Source organism: Molossus molossus, unplaced genomic scaffold, assembly GCF_014108415.1.
Source record: "Molossus molossus isolate mMolMol1 unplaced genomic scaffold, mMolMol1.p scaffold_m16_p_19, whole genome shotgun sequence".
Taxonomy (NCBI): Eukaryota; Metazoa; Chordata; class Mammalia; order Chiroptera; family Molossidae; genus Molossus; species Molossus molossus.
Window position 1 is genome coordinate 29,713,472 of NW_023425354.1, and position 16,764 is coordinate 29,730,235.

At 50.2% G+C, this 16,764-nt stretch overlaps 2 protein-coding genes across 2 annotated transcripts in view; both read right to left on the reverse strand.

Annotated features, from left to right (window-relative positions):
- Window positions 1-1,841: 1,841 nt before the first annotated feature.
- Window positions 1,842-2,830, reverse strand: GJD3 (gap junction protein delta 3). The gene has a single exon (XM_036270013.1). It carries the CDS (start codon window positions 2,712-2,714, stop codon window positions 1,842-1,844), a length of 873 nt encoding a protein of 290 aa, XP_036125906.1. The 5' UTR covers window positions 2,715-2,830.
- Window positions 2,831-15,769: 12,939 nt separating this feature from the next.
- Window positions 15,770-16,764, reverse strand: part of TOP2A (DNA topoisomerase II alpha) — a 32,821-nt gene continuing 31,826 nt past the window's right edge. The window contains exon 35 of the mRNA XM_036268364.1: window positions 15,770-16,717. Within this exon, the coding sequence (XP_036124257.1) occupies window positions 16,589-16,717 (129 nt within the window). The 3' untranslated portion in view covers window positions 15,770-16,588. The remainder of the gene's footprint in view (window positions 16,718-16,764) is intronic.

Genomic DNA, 16,764 nt, shown 5'->3' on the forward strand with positions numbered 1-16,764 from the left:
TGCAGACACAGAACTGTTATCAGAGAGATGGTGACACATGCCATGACTGTGGATAAGCGCTCGGGACTCGAGGACCCCTTCAGTTCCTCATCCAACACGCATTTACTAAGCACCTGCTCTGTGTCACCGAGGAGAGCACTGTGCCATCCAGTAGACGTGCTCTGCTGGGGACGCACAGGTGCCACGGAGCATCTAGCTCTGACTGGGTGCGGGGTGGGCGGTGGGGGGCGTCAGGGAAGGCATCTATTTTCTTCCCAAGTGAGACCAAAAGTCTGGTGGGCATTAACTAGGGTCGAGGAAAGGTGGCTGCAGAAAGGGAGGCTGCTTCCGGCAGAGATACAGCATGTTCTAGCGCCTGGAAGCAAAACTGGTCACTGTGCTTGGTAGGAAGAAACTTCGGTATGGACTGGGGCGCAGAAACCACGGAAGCCAGAGCGATGGGGCTGGAAGCCTGAGCAGCAGGGCGTGCGTGCGCGTGCGCGTGTGTGCGCGCGTGGGCGTGAGCATGTGAGCAGGGCGGGGCTTCAGAAGCTTTCAGGTGCTGGACTTACTCTGAGAACAGGGGAGCCCGCAGGGCAGGAATAGGGGGCGCTTCAGAAAGCCCCTTCTGGCTGCTGTGTGAGTCCAGGCAGGAGAGCCGAGGAAGAGGAGGTGTGGAGGAGACCAGGGGCCGGGGCCAGGGATGTAGGAGAAAACCGGGCACAGTGGGCCATGGTGGCCTGCTCAGCAGGGTCTGACAGCCCAGGGTGCAGTCAGATGGCAGCCCCTGGATGTCACGTAGGTCCTGAGTGACCCTATGAAAAGAGGCCCCCCTGGAGCGGTAAAGAAGAATGACAGATGGGGGCAGAGGCGAGACCAGAGGAGGCCAGGAGGCAGCCTGCGCTCACCTCGTTGCATTCCTCCAGGAGGAGGGTGGCTGTAAGCAAATGCAGGGCCAGGGGTGTGTTTGGGGGAGATTTCTTCTGAGTATGGAGGGGACTTAACCATGTTTGTGAACTGGGGGAAACAGCAGCAGGGTGAGGAGGATGAAACTAGAACGAAGAGTCTGGCCCTCGGACTCACTGCCCAGCCCCATTCTACCTCCAGAGGAGGGCCCTGCCATGGGCCCAGGTGTGGGTGCTGCCCACCAGCCCTAGCAGACAGAGGCCTGCCCAGGGTGCAGGGCGCCTCTTCCCCTCCCTTCCTGTGTGGGCTCCACCACAGGAGCAGGTAGGAAGGAAGCCACTGTGGCTGCTGCTGGTACTGATCCTGGCCACCCACACACAGTGCTCCTCGGAGAGCCCCCACCAGAGCTCACACGTGCCCACAGGATGTTCATGTGCACACACATGTGCACACACAGCGCTCCCACAGGATATACACATACATGCACACACAAAAGGGCTCGCAGAGGTTTTACATGTGCACAGCACACACCTCCACTGTATACATGTGTACATGTGTGCACATAGGCAGAGAGCCCACCCAGAGGCCACGCCTCAGTCTGAACGAGGATCTCGGGATGCGGGAGTCACAGTTGTTTTTGTCCCCAGTAAAACAAGCAGGTCACCACCTGCACCTCCACTTTCCACTCTGCTCTGCTCTCACTTACACCTGTTCTCTGAGCCGCCTCCTCTCCCCCTGGCTCATGGCATCGGACCGGCCTCCGTTCTTTCTGGGCCCCCTCGGCTGGGAGCACGAGGGAAGTGCGAACGAAGGCTGCCCCATGGGCCACCCCCTGCGTGTCTCCTGCTCGGGCAGCATCCTGGGAACAGGTCTGGTAGAAGCCACTTCTTGCTTCTGCGACGAGGGCTGCAGTGGCAGGGTTCGGCCTCTGACCTCACCCTCCGCCCGAGGCAGTGCTAGATGGCCAGGTCTTGGCGGACCGTGGCCAGTGACACCTTGCTGCGGCCGCTGCCGCCCTCGCTGTCGCCGGCCGGCGCCCGGTGCGCATAGGCGGGCGGGGCGTAGGGGTCGGGTCCGGCCCGGCGGGGGGCCAGGGCAGGCGGCGGGAGCAGCTTCTGCGCCTCCTCGTGCGCCCTGTTGCAGCGGTTGTCGCGCTCGGCACCTTGGCGCGGGCGGCCCTTCCAGAGCAGGTGGCCCAGCTCGGCCACGCTGAGCAGCGCCGAGAGCAGCCCCACGGCGAAGTAGAAGACCACGAAGACGGTCTTCTCGGTGGGCCGGCTCACGAAGCAGTCCACGGTGTGCGGGCAGGGCGGGCCGGCGCACGCGAAGTGCGGGGCCACGCGGAAGCCGTAGAGCAGCGCCTGGCCCGCCAGGAAGGCCAGCTCGGCCAGCAGGCGCAGCGCCACGCTCAGCAGGTAGCAGCGGCGCGCGCGGCGGGCGCGCAGGGCGCAGGGCGGGCTCGGGCCCTCGGGGAGGCCGCGGGCACACGGCTTCCCCTCCTCGGCGGCCGCGCCGCCCGGCTCCTTGCTGGCCTGGTGCATGGAGTAGATGACGAAGAGCACCGGCGGCGCCGAGAGGAGCAGGATGTGGAAGAGCCAGAAGCGGTAGTGGGAGACCGGGAAGGCGCGGTCGTAGCAGGTCTGGCGACAGCCCGGCTGCAGCGTGTTGCACACGAACTCCTCCTGCTCGTCCTCGAACACCGCGCCGCCCACGGTGGCCAGCACCAGGATGCGGAAGATCAGCATGACCACCAGCCACAGGCGGCCCACCAGCGGCGACTGGAGCTGCACGGCGTCCAGCAGCGAGCTGAGGAACGCCCACTCCCCCATGGCGCTGGGGACGAAGCGGGGGTCAGAGGCCGGCAGTGAGGGCGCCCACCCACCCACGCCCGGCGAGGTCAGTTAGACCTCCTCTAACTGCAGGGTGAGTCGGGGGTCAGCTAGGTCTGGGTGTCCTAGGAATTTTGTGGGAACAAAGGAGTTAGCAATGGGGGCAGGGGCAGGAGGGGTTTCCGGTGATTCTCAACTATGGGTGTCTATTTCCCTGGGCCGATGGGTGCTGGGGAGGAGCCGCACCCTGGTGCTTTAGCCTGAAACCCACGGGCCTGCTTGGTTGGACCATATGCTCCTCCAGAGCCTAGATTCATAGGAAGGAAACTTGGAGATCATCCGGGGCACCCCTGACTGCGTTTGCAGAAGCGAAACCCAGCTGTGCCCTGTGTGCTCAAGGCTGCTTTCCATGGGCAGGAGAGGTGCCTCCAATCCAGGACTCCAGACCCAACTCCGTATCCTGGGAGCCACAGCCCCGCAGGGACCCCACGTCTTTCTTTCTCTTCCCTTTCTACTGCAGTGAATTTCTCTCTGACTTGTGGGGTGACAAAAGTTTCCCCACTTCCATAATTCTGTCAGGGTCCTTTGTCCTGGCCGTCCCCTGCCATCTGACCCCAATGGGGCAGGGATGTGGCCCAGGCCTCTCCCGCCGTCTTCCTGGTGCCCCTCGGCTTCCAGTCTTCCACATCTCCCAGAGCCTCCCCAACACACGCACACAGGCCCCACAGGCTCCTGAGCCCCCAGCCCCTCAGTTGACCCCACTCACCCTGTGGCTGGAGCTGAGGTGTTAGAGCTAAGCGAAGGATCTTGGGAGATGGCTGGGACCTGTTCCTCCTGGTCTCTCTTTCATTTTCCCTTTCAGGTTTGGCCGGGATGGATGACAGGACAGGATGGCCGAGAGGGGCTAGCTCTCCCCCCCGCTCTTAAAGGGACAGGGTGACCCTGTTGGCTGGGTCCACCCTTGGGAACAGACATAGGGCCACACCCCTTACTGAACTCTGCCAGCCTTTCCTTTCCCTGCCTCACCCACCCTCACCCCCTCCCCATCCCACAGCTGTGTCTCCATCTGGAAATGGGGGAGGAGGTTAACCAGAGCTGCACCCCTTATTGAGAGAACCTCATGAAAGCCGATCCCCAGCAGACTCCCCCAGACTGGAAGGCCTATAGATCTGATATCAACTGACTGACTGTTTGAAGGCGGTCTTCAGGGCTGGAGGGAGGTTTGGTGCTGGTGTTGGGGTCACTGGTATTTTAAGAGGCAGCAAACACCTGGGAGCTCTGGTTCCAGCCATGCTGTGACCTTGGACAAGTCCCTGAGCTCTTCTGGGCCAGGCTCCTGGCTTGTCGGCTGAGCCGGCGGGCCAGCCGACACCCCAGCTTCCTTCCAGCTCTGCATCTTAATGCTAAGGTCCTAACTATGTTACAGAGAATAAAAAACACATTCCCAGAAAACTCCCACATGGAAAAACATTTAGGAATCAAGAGTGGCTGGCTTTGGTAGTTAAATAAAAGCTTCTACTTCCTGCTTTCTGTAATTTCTAGACTTACTATAACGAGCATGTTTTTTATAATGTGGAAAATAGAGAGAAAGCCACCCCCACACACAAGGCTCTGAATTGAATCACCTCCTATGGCTGTAGGTGGCAAGAGAAGCTGTGGTGACCTTAGCAGCCAGGAAAAGACATGGCCTTTCTAGGAGTTTGCCCAACCTGTACACCATTCCCCTCCCTCACGGATGCACCTGCTCTGGCCAGGCCCTGTGCAGAGCTCATCACTCGAATGAGAGGACTTCATGACTTTGGTAGGAGGGACGCTGAGACTCAGAGGGTTTAAGCCATTGCCCACAGTCACACAGCAGGTGAACAGCAGGTCCTAGCCTCATGCCTGACCCTACTGGTTCTGAGTTCATACTCTTGAGCCCATCATGGAACTCCGTCCGGCCTGGCTGGCCTTCCCAGATGATGTCCCAGGGCCAGACAGTCCCCAGAGCTGGTAGGCACAGACATTGGAGGTGGGCTACGCCTACCCCCCGGAGAGGGAAGTGCCGGGACTCACCTGCTCAGTGATGGTTCCTCTCCCCTTCAGCCACGGGGCCTGTAGAATTTTCCATGTTGACAGGGACCCCCTAGCCTGATTCCAGGAAGGGGTGGGAAATGTGCCCGTCATCCACTCTGGCTCAGGGGCCCAGCCCAGCCTGGAAAAACCCCAGGTCAACTCTTTCCACCCTTGTGCAGGGTTCCCTTGGGAGTGAGCCTGGGTGGGGAGACACTGCCCTGGATGAAGTCCAAAGGAAAGCACATGCTGGGGCCCTGCATCCCCCAAACAGGAAGTGGGGTGGGGGCACTGCAGACCTCCCAGCCCTGACCGCCTCCTGCTTCTGACAGAGCTGCTCTCCAACCCCCGACCTCCATCCACAGGGGGGCACTGGGACTCCCTTCTTCTCCCCTGACTGTCCAGGAATGGCACCTGCCCTGTTCCCCTGGTGCCTGCTGGGCTGGCTCCCTGGCTCAGCCTGGAAAAACCCCATCAGACCTGTCTGCCTGTGGGGAGTGGAAAGTGGCAGAGGTAGTGAGCCAGGGTGGGGTGCGAGGTGGAGAGCCCATGGTCACCCCTCGATGTCCCCAGCCCCTGATGCCACAGGGCCAGACACAGGAGACTCTGCAATCTCAGGGGCCCATCCTCCTCCCCAGATAGTGCTGTCCAGCCAGGGAGGAGGTGTCGCTGATGCTAACCAGGGCTGGCGGCACGTGGCTCCATTCTTGGCCGTACTTGAGGTCCGGGGCTGGGCCGAGAGGCCGTCCTGCCTGGTGCACATTGTCGCTGTCCCAGGCACTCGCCTGCCCTGCCGGGCTGTGGAGCCACTTCCCCTGTCTGTCACACCAGGACACACATATGTAGGCACACAATTGTTTGTACCTGGTGACAGCATTAGGAAACGATTGTATTTTCTCTTCCCTGTGCCCTTCTTACATTTGTTTAAGTCTTTATAGAAATATTGTCTTTCAGTGAGGCCTTCCCTGGCCGCCCTAACTGGGCTGGACCCCCCACCTCCTATCCCTTTCCTCAGCTCTGTTTTCTTTGCACCAGTCGCTATATAACATACTTTTTTTTGTAATCCTCGCCTGAGGACATTTTTTGCATTTATCTTCAGAGTGGGAGGGAGAGAGGGAAGAAGAGAGAGAAACATCGAGTGGTTGCCACCCACACGACCCCACTGGGGCTGGGGACAAACTGCAACCGAGGTACGTGCCCTTAGCGGGAACTGAACCCAGGACTCTCTGGTCCGCAGGCCGATGCTCTGACTGCTGAGCCAAACCAGCCAGCGCTACACAACGTATTTTTATTTGTCCTGCGTAGCATCCATCGCTTCCATGATCACATAAGCTTGTGAGGGCAGGGTTTTGGGGTGTTTCCTGTCCTGTCCTGTCCCCAGCACCTAGAATACTTTCTGGCATATAGTAGATGCTCAGGAAATGTCTGTCAGGTGGATGAAGGAATGGAGCGGGGTGGGAGTTACAGAGGGCGCAGGTCTTCTTCGCCTCAAGACGGTAAGAACTCTGGTGGGTCCTGTGCCTCCGGTGCTCATCAGGTGTCCTCTAGACACCTGTTTGTGATCACCGACGTGCAATTTGGTCTGAGATCAGTAATCAGAATGTCCAGTCCTGGGTAGAAACAAAAACTCCGAAATGGTTTAAGGGTAAAACCCTCCTGCCCCAAGCTCAGCCTGAGTGAAAGGGGAGGGGGTGAAAGTCTGTGGGCACGGCTGGATCTTAGTCACTTCGCCTGTCCCTCTGCGGGCCTTCCCCCACCTGGCTGCACGGTGTCTGTCCCTCACACGCTCCCCTAGGCCTGCTCCTCACCTCTCTGGCCCTCAGCCTCAACTGGGACCGGCTTGGCAGTCGGGCCTTACCTCCCCCCTTGCTCTATCAACGATTAGGTGCAGCTGTGACAGCAAAAATACTAAACAAAAGATGCAAAAACCTCTCTCACTCGTAAACGTCCTAGGAAGCTACCACGTGACCTACTTGCATACCATTGGCCAGGGTGGTCTGCCACAAGGAAGGCTGGGAAATGTAGTCTTTATTCTCCGGGGGGGGGCGGGGGGCTGTACCCAAGGGAGAATTTGGCCACAAATCTGTTTCTGGTGTTGGCCCTCCACACTGACTTGGGGAGTCAGAGAAACTCAGTTCCCTTCCAAGTCTGCCCCCCACCAAGCTGCTCCTGTGCGGTTTCTCTCAAGGAAGACGGAAGCCTTGCTACTCTGGCTTGTCATCTTGTCCTGGGGTCCTTCCAAGCACTGCCCCTCTGGGCCTTCCTTTATGTGTCTCTGCCAAGTCCTATCCTCTCTTGTTCTTGAGCAGAGAAGTCATTATTGCCAACTGGAGGCCCCCACCTGGTCTCTTTTCCCGTTTCTCCCATTTCTGGGTTGTACATGTAGTAACTTTGCTCAGAAAGGACAGTGACTGGGCCTGACGGTGGCTGGGACCTGCAGGTGGCCTCATCTGAGTGAACAAGGGACTTGGGGATCCCTCGCTTCCTTTCTTTGAAAGCCCAGAGGGAACAGACAGGTGAGAGAAACTGCTTTGGGATTGGGCTGGGGAAAGGGTAAGGATCTAAGTCATCAAGAGCCATGTTTCCAAGTTCCCTTCCCCGCTAGGCAGCTGTGAATGGCCCCTGCTTGTAAGTGCCAGGTTGTGTGAGTGCCACAATCACTTCCTGTAGCCTCGGGTCCTCAGCCTTCTCCCCCTCGCCCAGAGGGCAGAAGTGGGATCAGATGAACTCACTTTGGTGGGCACACCAAAGTGACTTCCTCCCTAAACACAATACTCCTGGGTCCTAAGGGCTGCCCTTGGCCGGGATCTGGAAAGTCACGGAAATTTACTAGAGGCAGCAGACAGAGTCACCTATGGATTGGGATTCCTTTCCTCCCGCTAAGAGAACATTTACTGGTGCATCATTTTGCACTCATCAGGATGTACTGGGCCACTTTGAGGCCAATGAAGATACTGTCTTACTGAAAAGAAACAAATCTGACTCCAGAAGTACTGAGGATAAATGTAAGGGGGAAAGTAAAATGATACAAATGCTTTGAAAAGGCAGTTTCTTATAAAGATAAACATATATGTAATACATAACCCAACAAATCTACGTTGAGGTATTTACCTAAGAGATGAGAAAATACGCCTATTAAAAAACACGCCAATGTTCCTAACAGCTTTGTTTATAATAGGCCCAAACTGGAAACAACCCAGTGTCCATCAACAGGTGAAAAGATAAACAATCCATGCAATGGAATAACATCCAGCAATTAAAAAAAGAGGAAACTAGCCCCAGCTGGTGTCGCTTGGTTGGGTGGGTTGGAGCATTGTCCTACACACCTTAAGGTCACCAGCATGTGTCTAGGTTGCAGGTTTGAAACCTGGTTGGGGCACATTCAGAAGGCAACCGATCCAGGTGTCTCTCACATGGATGTCTCTCTCTCTCACCCCATCCCTTTCCCTCCTTTCCATTCTATCTAAAAATCAATGGAAAACATTCTTGGGTGAGGATTAACAAAACAATAATTTAAAAAATAAAAAAGAGGGAACTATTGATACGTGCAACATGAATTTCAAAAATACAACGCCAAATGGAAGAAGCCAGACACATAAAAGCATGCATACTGTGTGATTCCATGTATAAGAAGTTCTCGAATAAGTAAAACTAACCTTTAATAGTAGGAATCAGATCAATGTCTGTCTGGGGTCGGGGTTAGAGACACATAAGAACTTTGTGAGGTGATGGAAATATTTTGTCTTGATTGTGATGGTGGTTATGCAGGAATATGCATTTGTTAAAAGACCTCAATCTGTACACTCACAATGGGTACATTTTATGTATATAAATTATACCTCAGTAAATTTGTTTTAAAAAGAAAAGGTTAATGCTGGTCTGTACTGCAATTCTTCTGAGGAGGTAAAAGACAGAGTTATCATCACACATTTCTCTCTTTCCTCTTCTTCCTTCTCTGTCTTTTGTTGTTTTTTTTTTATCCTCACCCGAGGATTTTTTCCATTTTTTGTACAGATAGAGTGGGAGGGAGAGAGAGAGAGAAACATCGACATGAAGGGACACATCGAGTGGCTGCCACCCGCACGACCAACCAGGGCCGGGGACAAACTGCAACCGAAGTACGTGCCCTTAGCGGGAACCGAACCCGGGTCTGGGCCATTCTTATTAAATGCTATTCTTGCTAAATGTTAAAATGTAGCACAGTATTTTGCAGACCAGCTGTAAACAGGATGAGCTTGACAAGAACTCAACCAATAAGTGTAGCCAACTGCAAAGAAATCAACATGTAATTGACTCAATAAATAGTGTAGTTTTCAAGAGCAACTTGACCGCTTGCTCTAGAGATGTCATTATCAGGAGTTACAACTGTCCAACCTTATGCAAATCAGCTGGTGGGCTGCACCTTAAATCAGCTGTGAAAGGTTCTAGTGTCTGGGGGTTGTAGAAACGGAAAAGTTAAGACTACAAGGCTCTTCAGAAGGTGCTTTAATGGAAATGATTGTCTCTTTAGTCATCTCAACAGCACCCGCTTTAATGTGGTTGACAAATATTGTGAAGGTGATTCTGGATTGAACACTAGCCACAGCCCAGCAGCTTTGCAAACTGTCTCCACAGGTAAATTGTCACTGCAGAGAACACTTAACAGTGGGGCAGGTGGCGGCCGCAGGAAAGCTTTCCGGTGGTGCCCAGAAGTGACATCGCGCCCACCAATCTTGTAGCATTTTATTTTATTTCACTTATTTTTTTTATCCTCATTCAAGGACATTTTTCCATTTTTTGTACAGACAGAGTGGGAGGGAGAGAGGAAGAGAGAGAGAGGGAAACATCGATGTGAAAGGGACACATTGAGTGGCTGCCACCCGCATGACCAACCAGGGCCGGGGACAAACTGTAACCGAGGTACATGCCCTTAGCGGGAACTGAACCCGGGTCTCTCCGGACCGCAGGCGGACGCTCTAACCGCTTAGCCACACCGGCCAGGGCTATTTCACTTATTTTTTTAAATCCTCACCTGAGGATATTTTTCCAGTTATCTCAGATAGCGTTGCGGGGGAGGGAGGGAGAGAAACATCGACGTGAGAGGGACACATTGACTGGTTGCCTCCTGCACGACCCTGATCCGGACCGGGGATGAACCACAACTGAGGACTGGAATCGAACTCGCGACTCTTTGATCCATGGGCCGGTGCTGTAACCGCTGAGCCAAACCAGCCAGGGCTCTTTTAGCATTTTAAATCCTCACAACTGAATAGGCAAAATTCAACAATTCTTTACACTAATTTTTTTGACATTGTTGCAACACATCTACTTGTAGGACACATGTTTCATATGACTGTTCTGCAGAGCTGCCCTTTATTGCCAAGTTACTGTGTGTGCATGTCTCTCCCTCTCTCTCTTTGATATTTTTCATTGATTTTCTTAGAGAGTGGAAAGGAGAAAGAGAGAAACATTGATGTGAGAGAGACACGTCAATTGGTTGCCTCCTGCAAGACCCCGACCAGGGCCAGGGACCGAACCTGCAGCCCAGGTACATGACCTCGACCGGGAATCGAACTTTCGACCCTTCGGGCTGAGATCGATGCTCTAACCGCTGAACCAAACCGGCCAAGGCTGTTACTCTTATCTAGAAGGCAGTGTAGTGACACCGACGTTCCCTGGATGTGAAGGTGTCTACTGTCATTGGTTCACACACGAACATGGCCTGAAATGACTACACAGACAAGAACCACCTTACGACAAGGGCGTTCGATGCCGTCAACAGCAAACACTATGCCAGTGAGGAACTGCTCTTTGTTAAAGTTTTAAAACTGGTTCAGCAAAGACATGGCATGTTATATGACTGTATCCTATTACTATCTTTAGGATCAGGTGGGAAAGGTCAGTCTTTCTAATAAAAAAGGATCAAGTAAATGATTCTTAAGACAAGAGAAACTCCAGGTGAACTTACTTGCAGCATTCAGAACTGAGGCTGGCCCAGGTGGTCCTGGGTTCCTTAGGTACTAAAATGGACTTTGCAGTTTCTATTAGTCAGGGTTCTCCAGAAAAACAGAGCCAGTAGGATATACAGTAAGTCCTCACTTAACATTGATGATAGGTGGAGTAACTCGGTCTGAGCCTGAAGGGCTGAAAACCAGGCCAGTGATGTAAATCTGAGTCCTAAGGTCTGAGAATCAGGAGCACCAGTGTCCAAAGGCAGAAGATTAGATGTCTCAGCTTAGAGATACCAAATTCGCTCTTCCTCCACCTTTTTGTCTTTTTTTCCTTTATTGATTTTAGAGAGAGAGGAAGTGAGAAGGAGAGAGAGAGACAGAAACATCAATGAGCGAGAACATTGATTGGCTGCCTCCTGCATGCCCCCACTGGGGATCGGGCCCACAACCTGGGCATGAGTCCTGACCGGGAATCGAACAGGCGCCCTCTTGATGCACAGGGTTGACGTTCAACCACTGAGCCACACTGGCCGGACCCTCCACCTGTTTCTATTCAGGGCCTCAACAGAATGGATGATGCCCACCTGCATCAGCGAGGGTAATCTTCTTTGCTCAGTTTATTGATTCAAATGCTAATTTCTTCCGGAGACATTGTCACAGACATATTCAGAAATATTTTACGAGTTATCTGGGCATCCCTTAGCACACTCAGGTTGACACATACAATTAACCAGCACAGTTTTCCGGCAACCTGCAGACACCCTGCTCAGAGGCGCAGTGGTGCAGCACACGAGGGAGTGAGGAAAGCACCTGAGATCGATTCCTGGGGCGGTACCAGCTCCACCTCACGTTAGGACTAGAGCCAATCTGTTACCTTTATAACCAGAAAAACATTATTAAGTTATTTTCATTTTGAAGGAGAACACATAACATTATTTTTTATCCTCACGGAGGACGTTTTTGCATTTATCTTCAGATAGAGCAGGAGGGAGAGAGGGAGGAAGAGAGAGAAAGAGAAATATCGATGTGAGGGAGACACGTTGAGTGGCTGCCACCCACACGACCCCAACCGGGGCCGGGGACAAACTGCGGGAACTGAACCCGGGTCTCTCTGGACCGTGGGCCAACGCTCTAACCACTGAGCAAAACTGGCCAGGGCCATAACATTATTTTTATAAACTATAGGAAGATACAAAGAAAACAAAAATCACTCCAATCTCATTATGTGGACAAAAGCAGCCGACATTTTGCTGCAGTAGGCCTTTCAGTGCATATAGCACTGCTTCTCATATTTTAGCTGCATCAGAATGAACTACAGTGCTTTTAAAAATAAGTGCTTTTGCCTGGCTGGTGTGGCTCAGTGGCTGAGCATTGACCCATGCATCAAGAGGTCACTGGTTCGATTCCCAGTCAGGGCACATGCCCAGGTTGTGGGCCCGATCCCCAGTGTAAGGCATGTAGGAGTTGGCCAATCGATGTTCTCTCTCATTGATGTTTTTTTCTCTCTCTTTCTCTGTAATATCAATAAAGAAAAAAAAAGTGCCTTTAAGAAAGTTCTGAGGTGGGCCCAATGACTTTAATTTCTAACAAGCTGTCAGGTCACGCTGATACTGCTGGTCCAGGGGCCACAGAGAGAGGCACTGGTAGGTAGTTGACTCCTTTGCTATTCCGAGTAAGGTCTCCAACCAACAGCACTGACATCAACAGGAACTTGTTAGTAATAGACTTACTGAATCATAACCTGCAATTTTTATCAAGATTTCTAAGGGATTTGTAAACACAAGTTTGAGAAGCACTGATTTTTGAGCCCCATACTGTCTAAAAGATAGCTTTTCCTCCCTACTTTATTGCAGTATAACTTACAATGAAATGCACCATTTTATAATACAATTCGATGAGTTTTGACAAATTATACAGTTTTGTCTCCCCTCACCCCCGCTACCCAACGTAACATTCCTGTGCTAGTAAATGTTCTGTGAAAACATGACTTTTAATGGCTGTGTTACATGGTAGGTAAGGATGTACTACTAGCTTAACCAGTTCTTCCAATGTGGGACACCTATGCTGTTCCATTTTTCACCAGTGTAAGTAATGCTTCAGTGACTGCTTTTGGACCTAAACATTTTGCTTTTCAATTTCCAAGAAGTGGAATTGCTGCCCTGGCCGATTTGGCTCAGTGGTTAGGGTGTTGGCCTGCAGTCCAGAGAGCCCTGGGTTCGGTTCCCGCTAAGGGCACATACCTCGGTTGCAGTTTGTCCCCGGCCCTGGTTGGGTTGTGCGGGTGGCAACCACTCGATGTGTCCCTTTCATGTCGATGTCTCTCTCTCTCTCCCTCCCACTCTATATGAATAAAAAATGAAAAAATGTCCTCGGGTGAGGATAAAAAAAAGAAAGAAATGGAATTGCTGAGGAAAGGGGGTATTGGGTGGCAAGAACAGATATCCATTACCCTTGAAGAAACAGTTAATGCGTTAAAACAGTTTGTTTGGGTTTCAGGAAAAGCGGCCAGAAATCACTTAAGAAGTCCCATTGCAGCAGAACACATTTATCAACTAATACAAGTTTTGAACCCCTCATTTTCTCAAGAAATGTTTTGTTTTGGTAACTTATAATTGATAGTATCTATTTATCTAAGCAGTGTTTCATATGTGTAGGAAATCAATACATTCTGTAAAGGGTCTACATGAATATAATCACTAAGTTGACTGGCACTAGAATTTTTATCTCCTGGAATGCCAGTGGCGTCAGGTATGAAGAGGCAAGGAGTGCTCCTTGCAGCCTTCTTAGTTAGCAAGTCCTTTACTGAGCAGGAGTCAACTTCTACTTTCCACAGGGAAATGTTTCTGATTATTTTTCTTTCTAAAGAGGGTGCATATGCTTTTCTCCCACTATTTTGTTAGCAAATGTGTCCTTACCACACAGGGATTTCACCTTTGATTTGCAACCTGCTTTCTTCACTGCAGTGTCCTGAGTATCCTTTCAAGTCAATCGATCAATAATATACATGATCACTCTGGTAGTTCTCATTGTGCAATAATTTAAACTAATTTTTTTTTTTTTTTTAATCCTCACCGGAGGACATTTTTCCATTTTTTGTACAGACAGAGTGGGAGGGAGAGAGAGGAAGAGAGAGAGGGAAACATCGATGTGAAAGGGACACATCGAGTGGCTGCCACCCGCACGACCAACCAGGGCCGGGGACAAACTGCAACCGAGGTACATGCCCTTAGCGGGAACTGAACCTGGGTCTCTCCGGACCACAGGTGGATGCTCTAACCACTGAGCCAAACTGGCCAGGGCTAAACTAATTGTTTTACTAAATTTCCCGGTTTGAACATTTAGGTTACTTTCACTTTATTATTACAGGTATGCAATATCTTTGTATATGGATTTTGGGAAGATAATTGTAGATTTACATGTAGTTGTGAGAAATAATACAGATCCTTTATGCACTTTGCCCACTAGTAGCATTTTGCAAAATTGTAACTACAATATTGGTATTTCCTGTGTTACCAGAACTTGTGTCTTTACTTAGCTTTTTGCACATGTTCAATTCTTTTCTTGAACTAAATTTTTTTTTATATATATATTTTTTCTTTATTGATTTTAGAGGGAGAGGGAGATAGAAACATCAATGAGAACATTGACTGGCCGCCTCCAGCATGCCCCCCACTGGGGATCAGGCCCACAACCTGGGCATGTGCCCTGACCGGGAATCTAACCGGCAACCTCTTGGCACATGGGTCCACACTCAACCACTGAGCCACACCAGCCGGGCTTGAACTACATTTCTTAAATTGAGAATTGTTGGGAGAAAGAGCCTGACCTTTTGTCCAGATTCTGATGAAAGAGATCATTTTTCCATATTTTTGTCAACAGTACCCTTGGGGATATGTTTAGGTTTTCTCTCTGTAACTCAAGATTACTTCTAGTACCTTTTAAAAAGTTTTATTTTTGACATTTAAATATTTAGTCTATTTGAACTTAACTTTGGTGAAGGTGTGAGGAGGGGTTGGATTTATCTAACTTATCTTTGTTTTTCTTTTGGTACGTGACCCTAGCGGGAACCGAACCAGGGCGCATATCTTTTTTTTTTCAATTAGCCAGTTCCCGCAATATAATTGACTGATATCAAGTAGTTGACCAGGTTTATCAAAATAGTTGTTGAGCGTGGCTCAGTGGATTGAGCATCGTCGTGTGGACTGAGAGGCCCCAGTTTGATTCCCGGTCAGGGCACGTGCCTGGGTTGTATATGCTTGATCCCCACTGCAAGCAGGAGGCAGCCGATCGAGGTTTCTCTCTCCATCAATGTTTCTCTCTCTCTCTCCCTAAAAAAATAAATAAAAATATATTTTTAAAAAAGTTGGTCTGGCTGGTGTTGCTTAGTGGTTGAGCATGGACCCAGGCACCAAGAGGTCACCAGTTCAATCACCAGTAAGTGCACATGCCCAGGTTGTGGGCCTGATCCCCAGCGGGGGGCATGCAGGAGCAGCCAGTTGATGTTCTCTTTCATTGATGTTTCCATCTCTCTCTCTCCCTTCCTTTCTCCCTAAAATCAATAAAGGAAAAAAAATTTTAAGTTGTTAAAACAGATAATCATTTAAAAAAAGATATACATATTTAAAACTATTTACTGACTTAGGGCCAAGGCCTTTAGAGTGTGGAGGAGAAAATCTTTGGACTCATGTATAAAATCCCTGGAATAAAACCTGTTGGCCCCGATTAAGTCATGGTGCCTTCTTAGACCAGTCACTACGGCCAGGGGCAGCCAGAAACATCAGAATGTGATCAGAATAGTTCTCAAAAGGAAGTAGGGGGAAAAAAAGGTGTCTAAACGCTTAAAAAAAAAAAAAGGAAGTGAAGAGGGTACGTAAGTAAGAGGTGTAATGCAGAGGAACAAAGGCAATCAACGGGCTGCAATGTTTAGAATGTTTATTGAAGTACAAAATTGTTGGAATTCAGCTACATAGAAAAACATAGTAAATATTTACAAAAACATTGATAACACCACTGAAGTCACACACATGTAAAATGCAGAAAGGTCTTAAAAAGTTTACAAGTTGAAAATGATGGAGATTTCCAAAATGGATATAACGGCTCAGTGCTGAGTATGGCGTCAAGAAAATACGTAAGCTCTTTGAGTGAACACTGACCCCCTTTTCTGCAATCCAGACCTCCCTAGAAATCTGGTCTTTGGGAAATTCATACAGAGACAGCAAGAGGAGAAAAGTCAAAAGTGAGATAGTCACATAACCTAGGGTATAATTTCATTCATCCTGTTGACTGTGTTGAGGTTAACAGCCAGGTGTTTTTCTTTAGCCTCTGCTGATATTCTAAAGAATACGCAGAGTATGAGCAAGTTCTCATTGCTTGAACATAAATTCAAAAAAGACTGAGTGGAGAGTATATTTGTACTAGAACTATAAAATCTATCTGATGGAAAATTACCTGCACAACTAAGAGAAAACAGAATGAGCCAAGCTCTACTTCCTGTTTATGGAAGCTCCAGGGAAGGAGGCACAGCTGACAGACACTTTTATATCAAAGTGCTCCAAGTTGAGCTTAATGTATGGTCAGTAAATGACATTATGCTGAAGTGACCGCATAACCATCTCTAGAATCCAGAAGTAAAATCAGATTTTAAAGACAAAAGAAAACAGACTGAAAACAGAGACAGCAGAGAAGAAAACAATGCCCACGGGATGGATCACCGTTTAGGCAGTGTTACAAAAGGATAAGGGACACTGTGGTCTACACACTTCACTTTGATGGTTTCAGATTAAAACTGTCTTCCTCAAACTAAATTCAAGGGGAGGAAATGGAGAGATTGAGGTCAACTAAAACCAGTCTTGGACTCAATAAGATCATTACTTAAAATAGTCATCTCACATTTTAAAACAGGTCATCTTCATCTGATTCTTCAAGGTACTTGATCGGCTTCTTTGCCCGGCCAGACTTTACCCGAGGAGCCACAGCTGAGTCTAAGTCCACGTGGAAGTCGTCACCCTCTCCCTTGGATTTCTAAGAGAAAAGCCCAAGTAATTTGCACATGTCAACTTGACAACAGA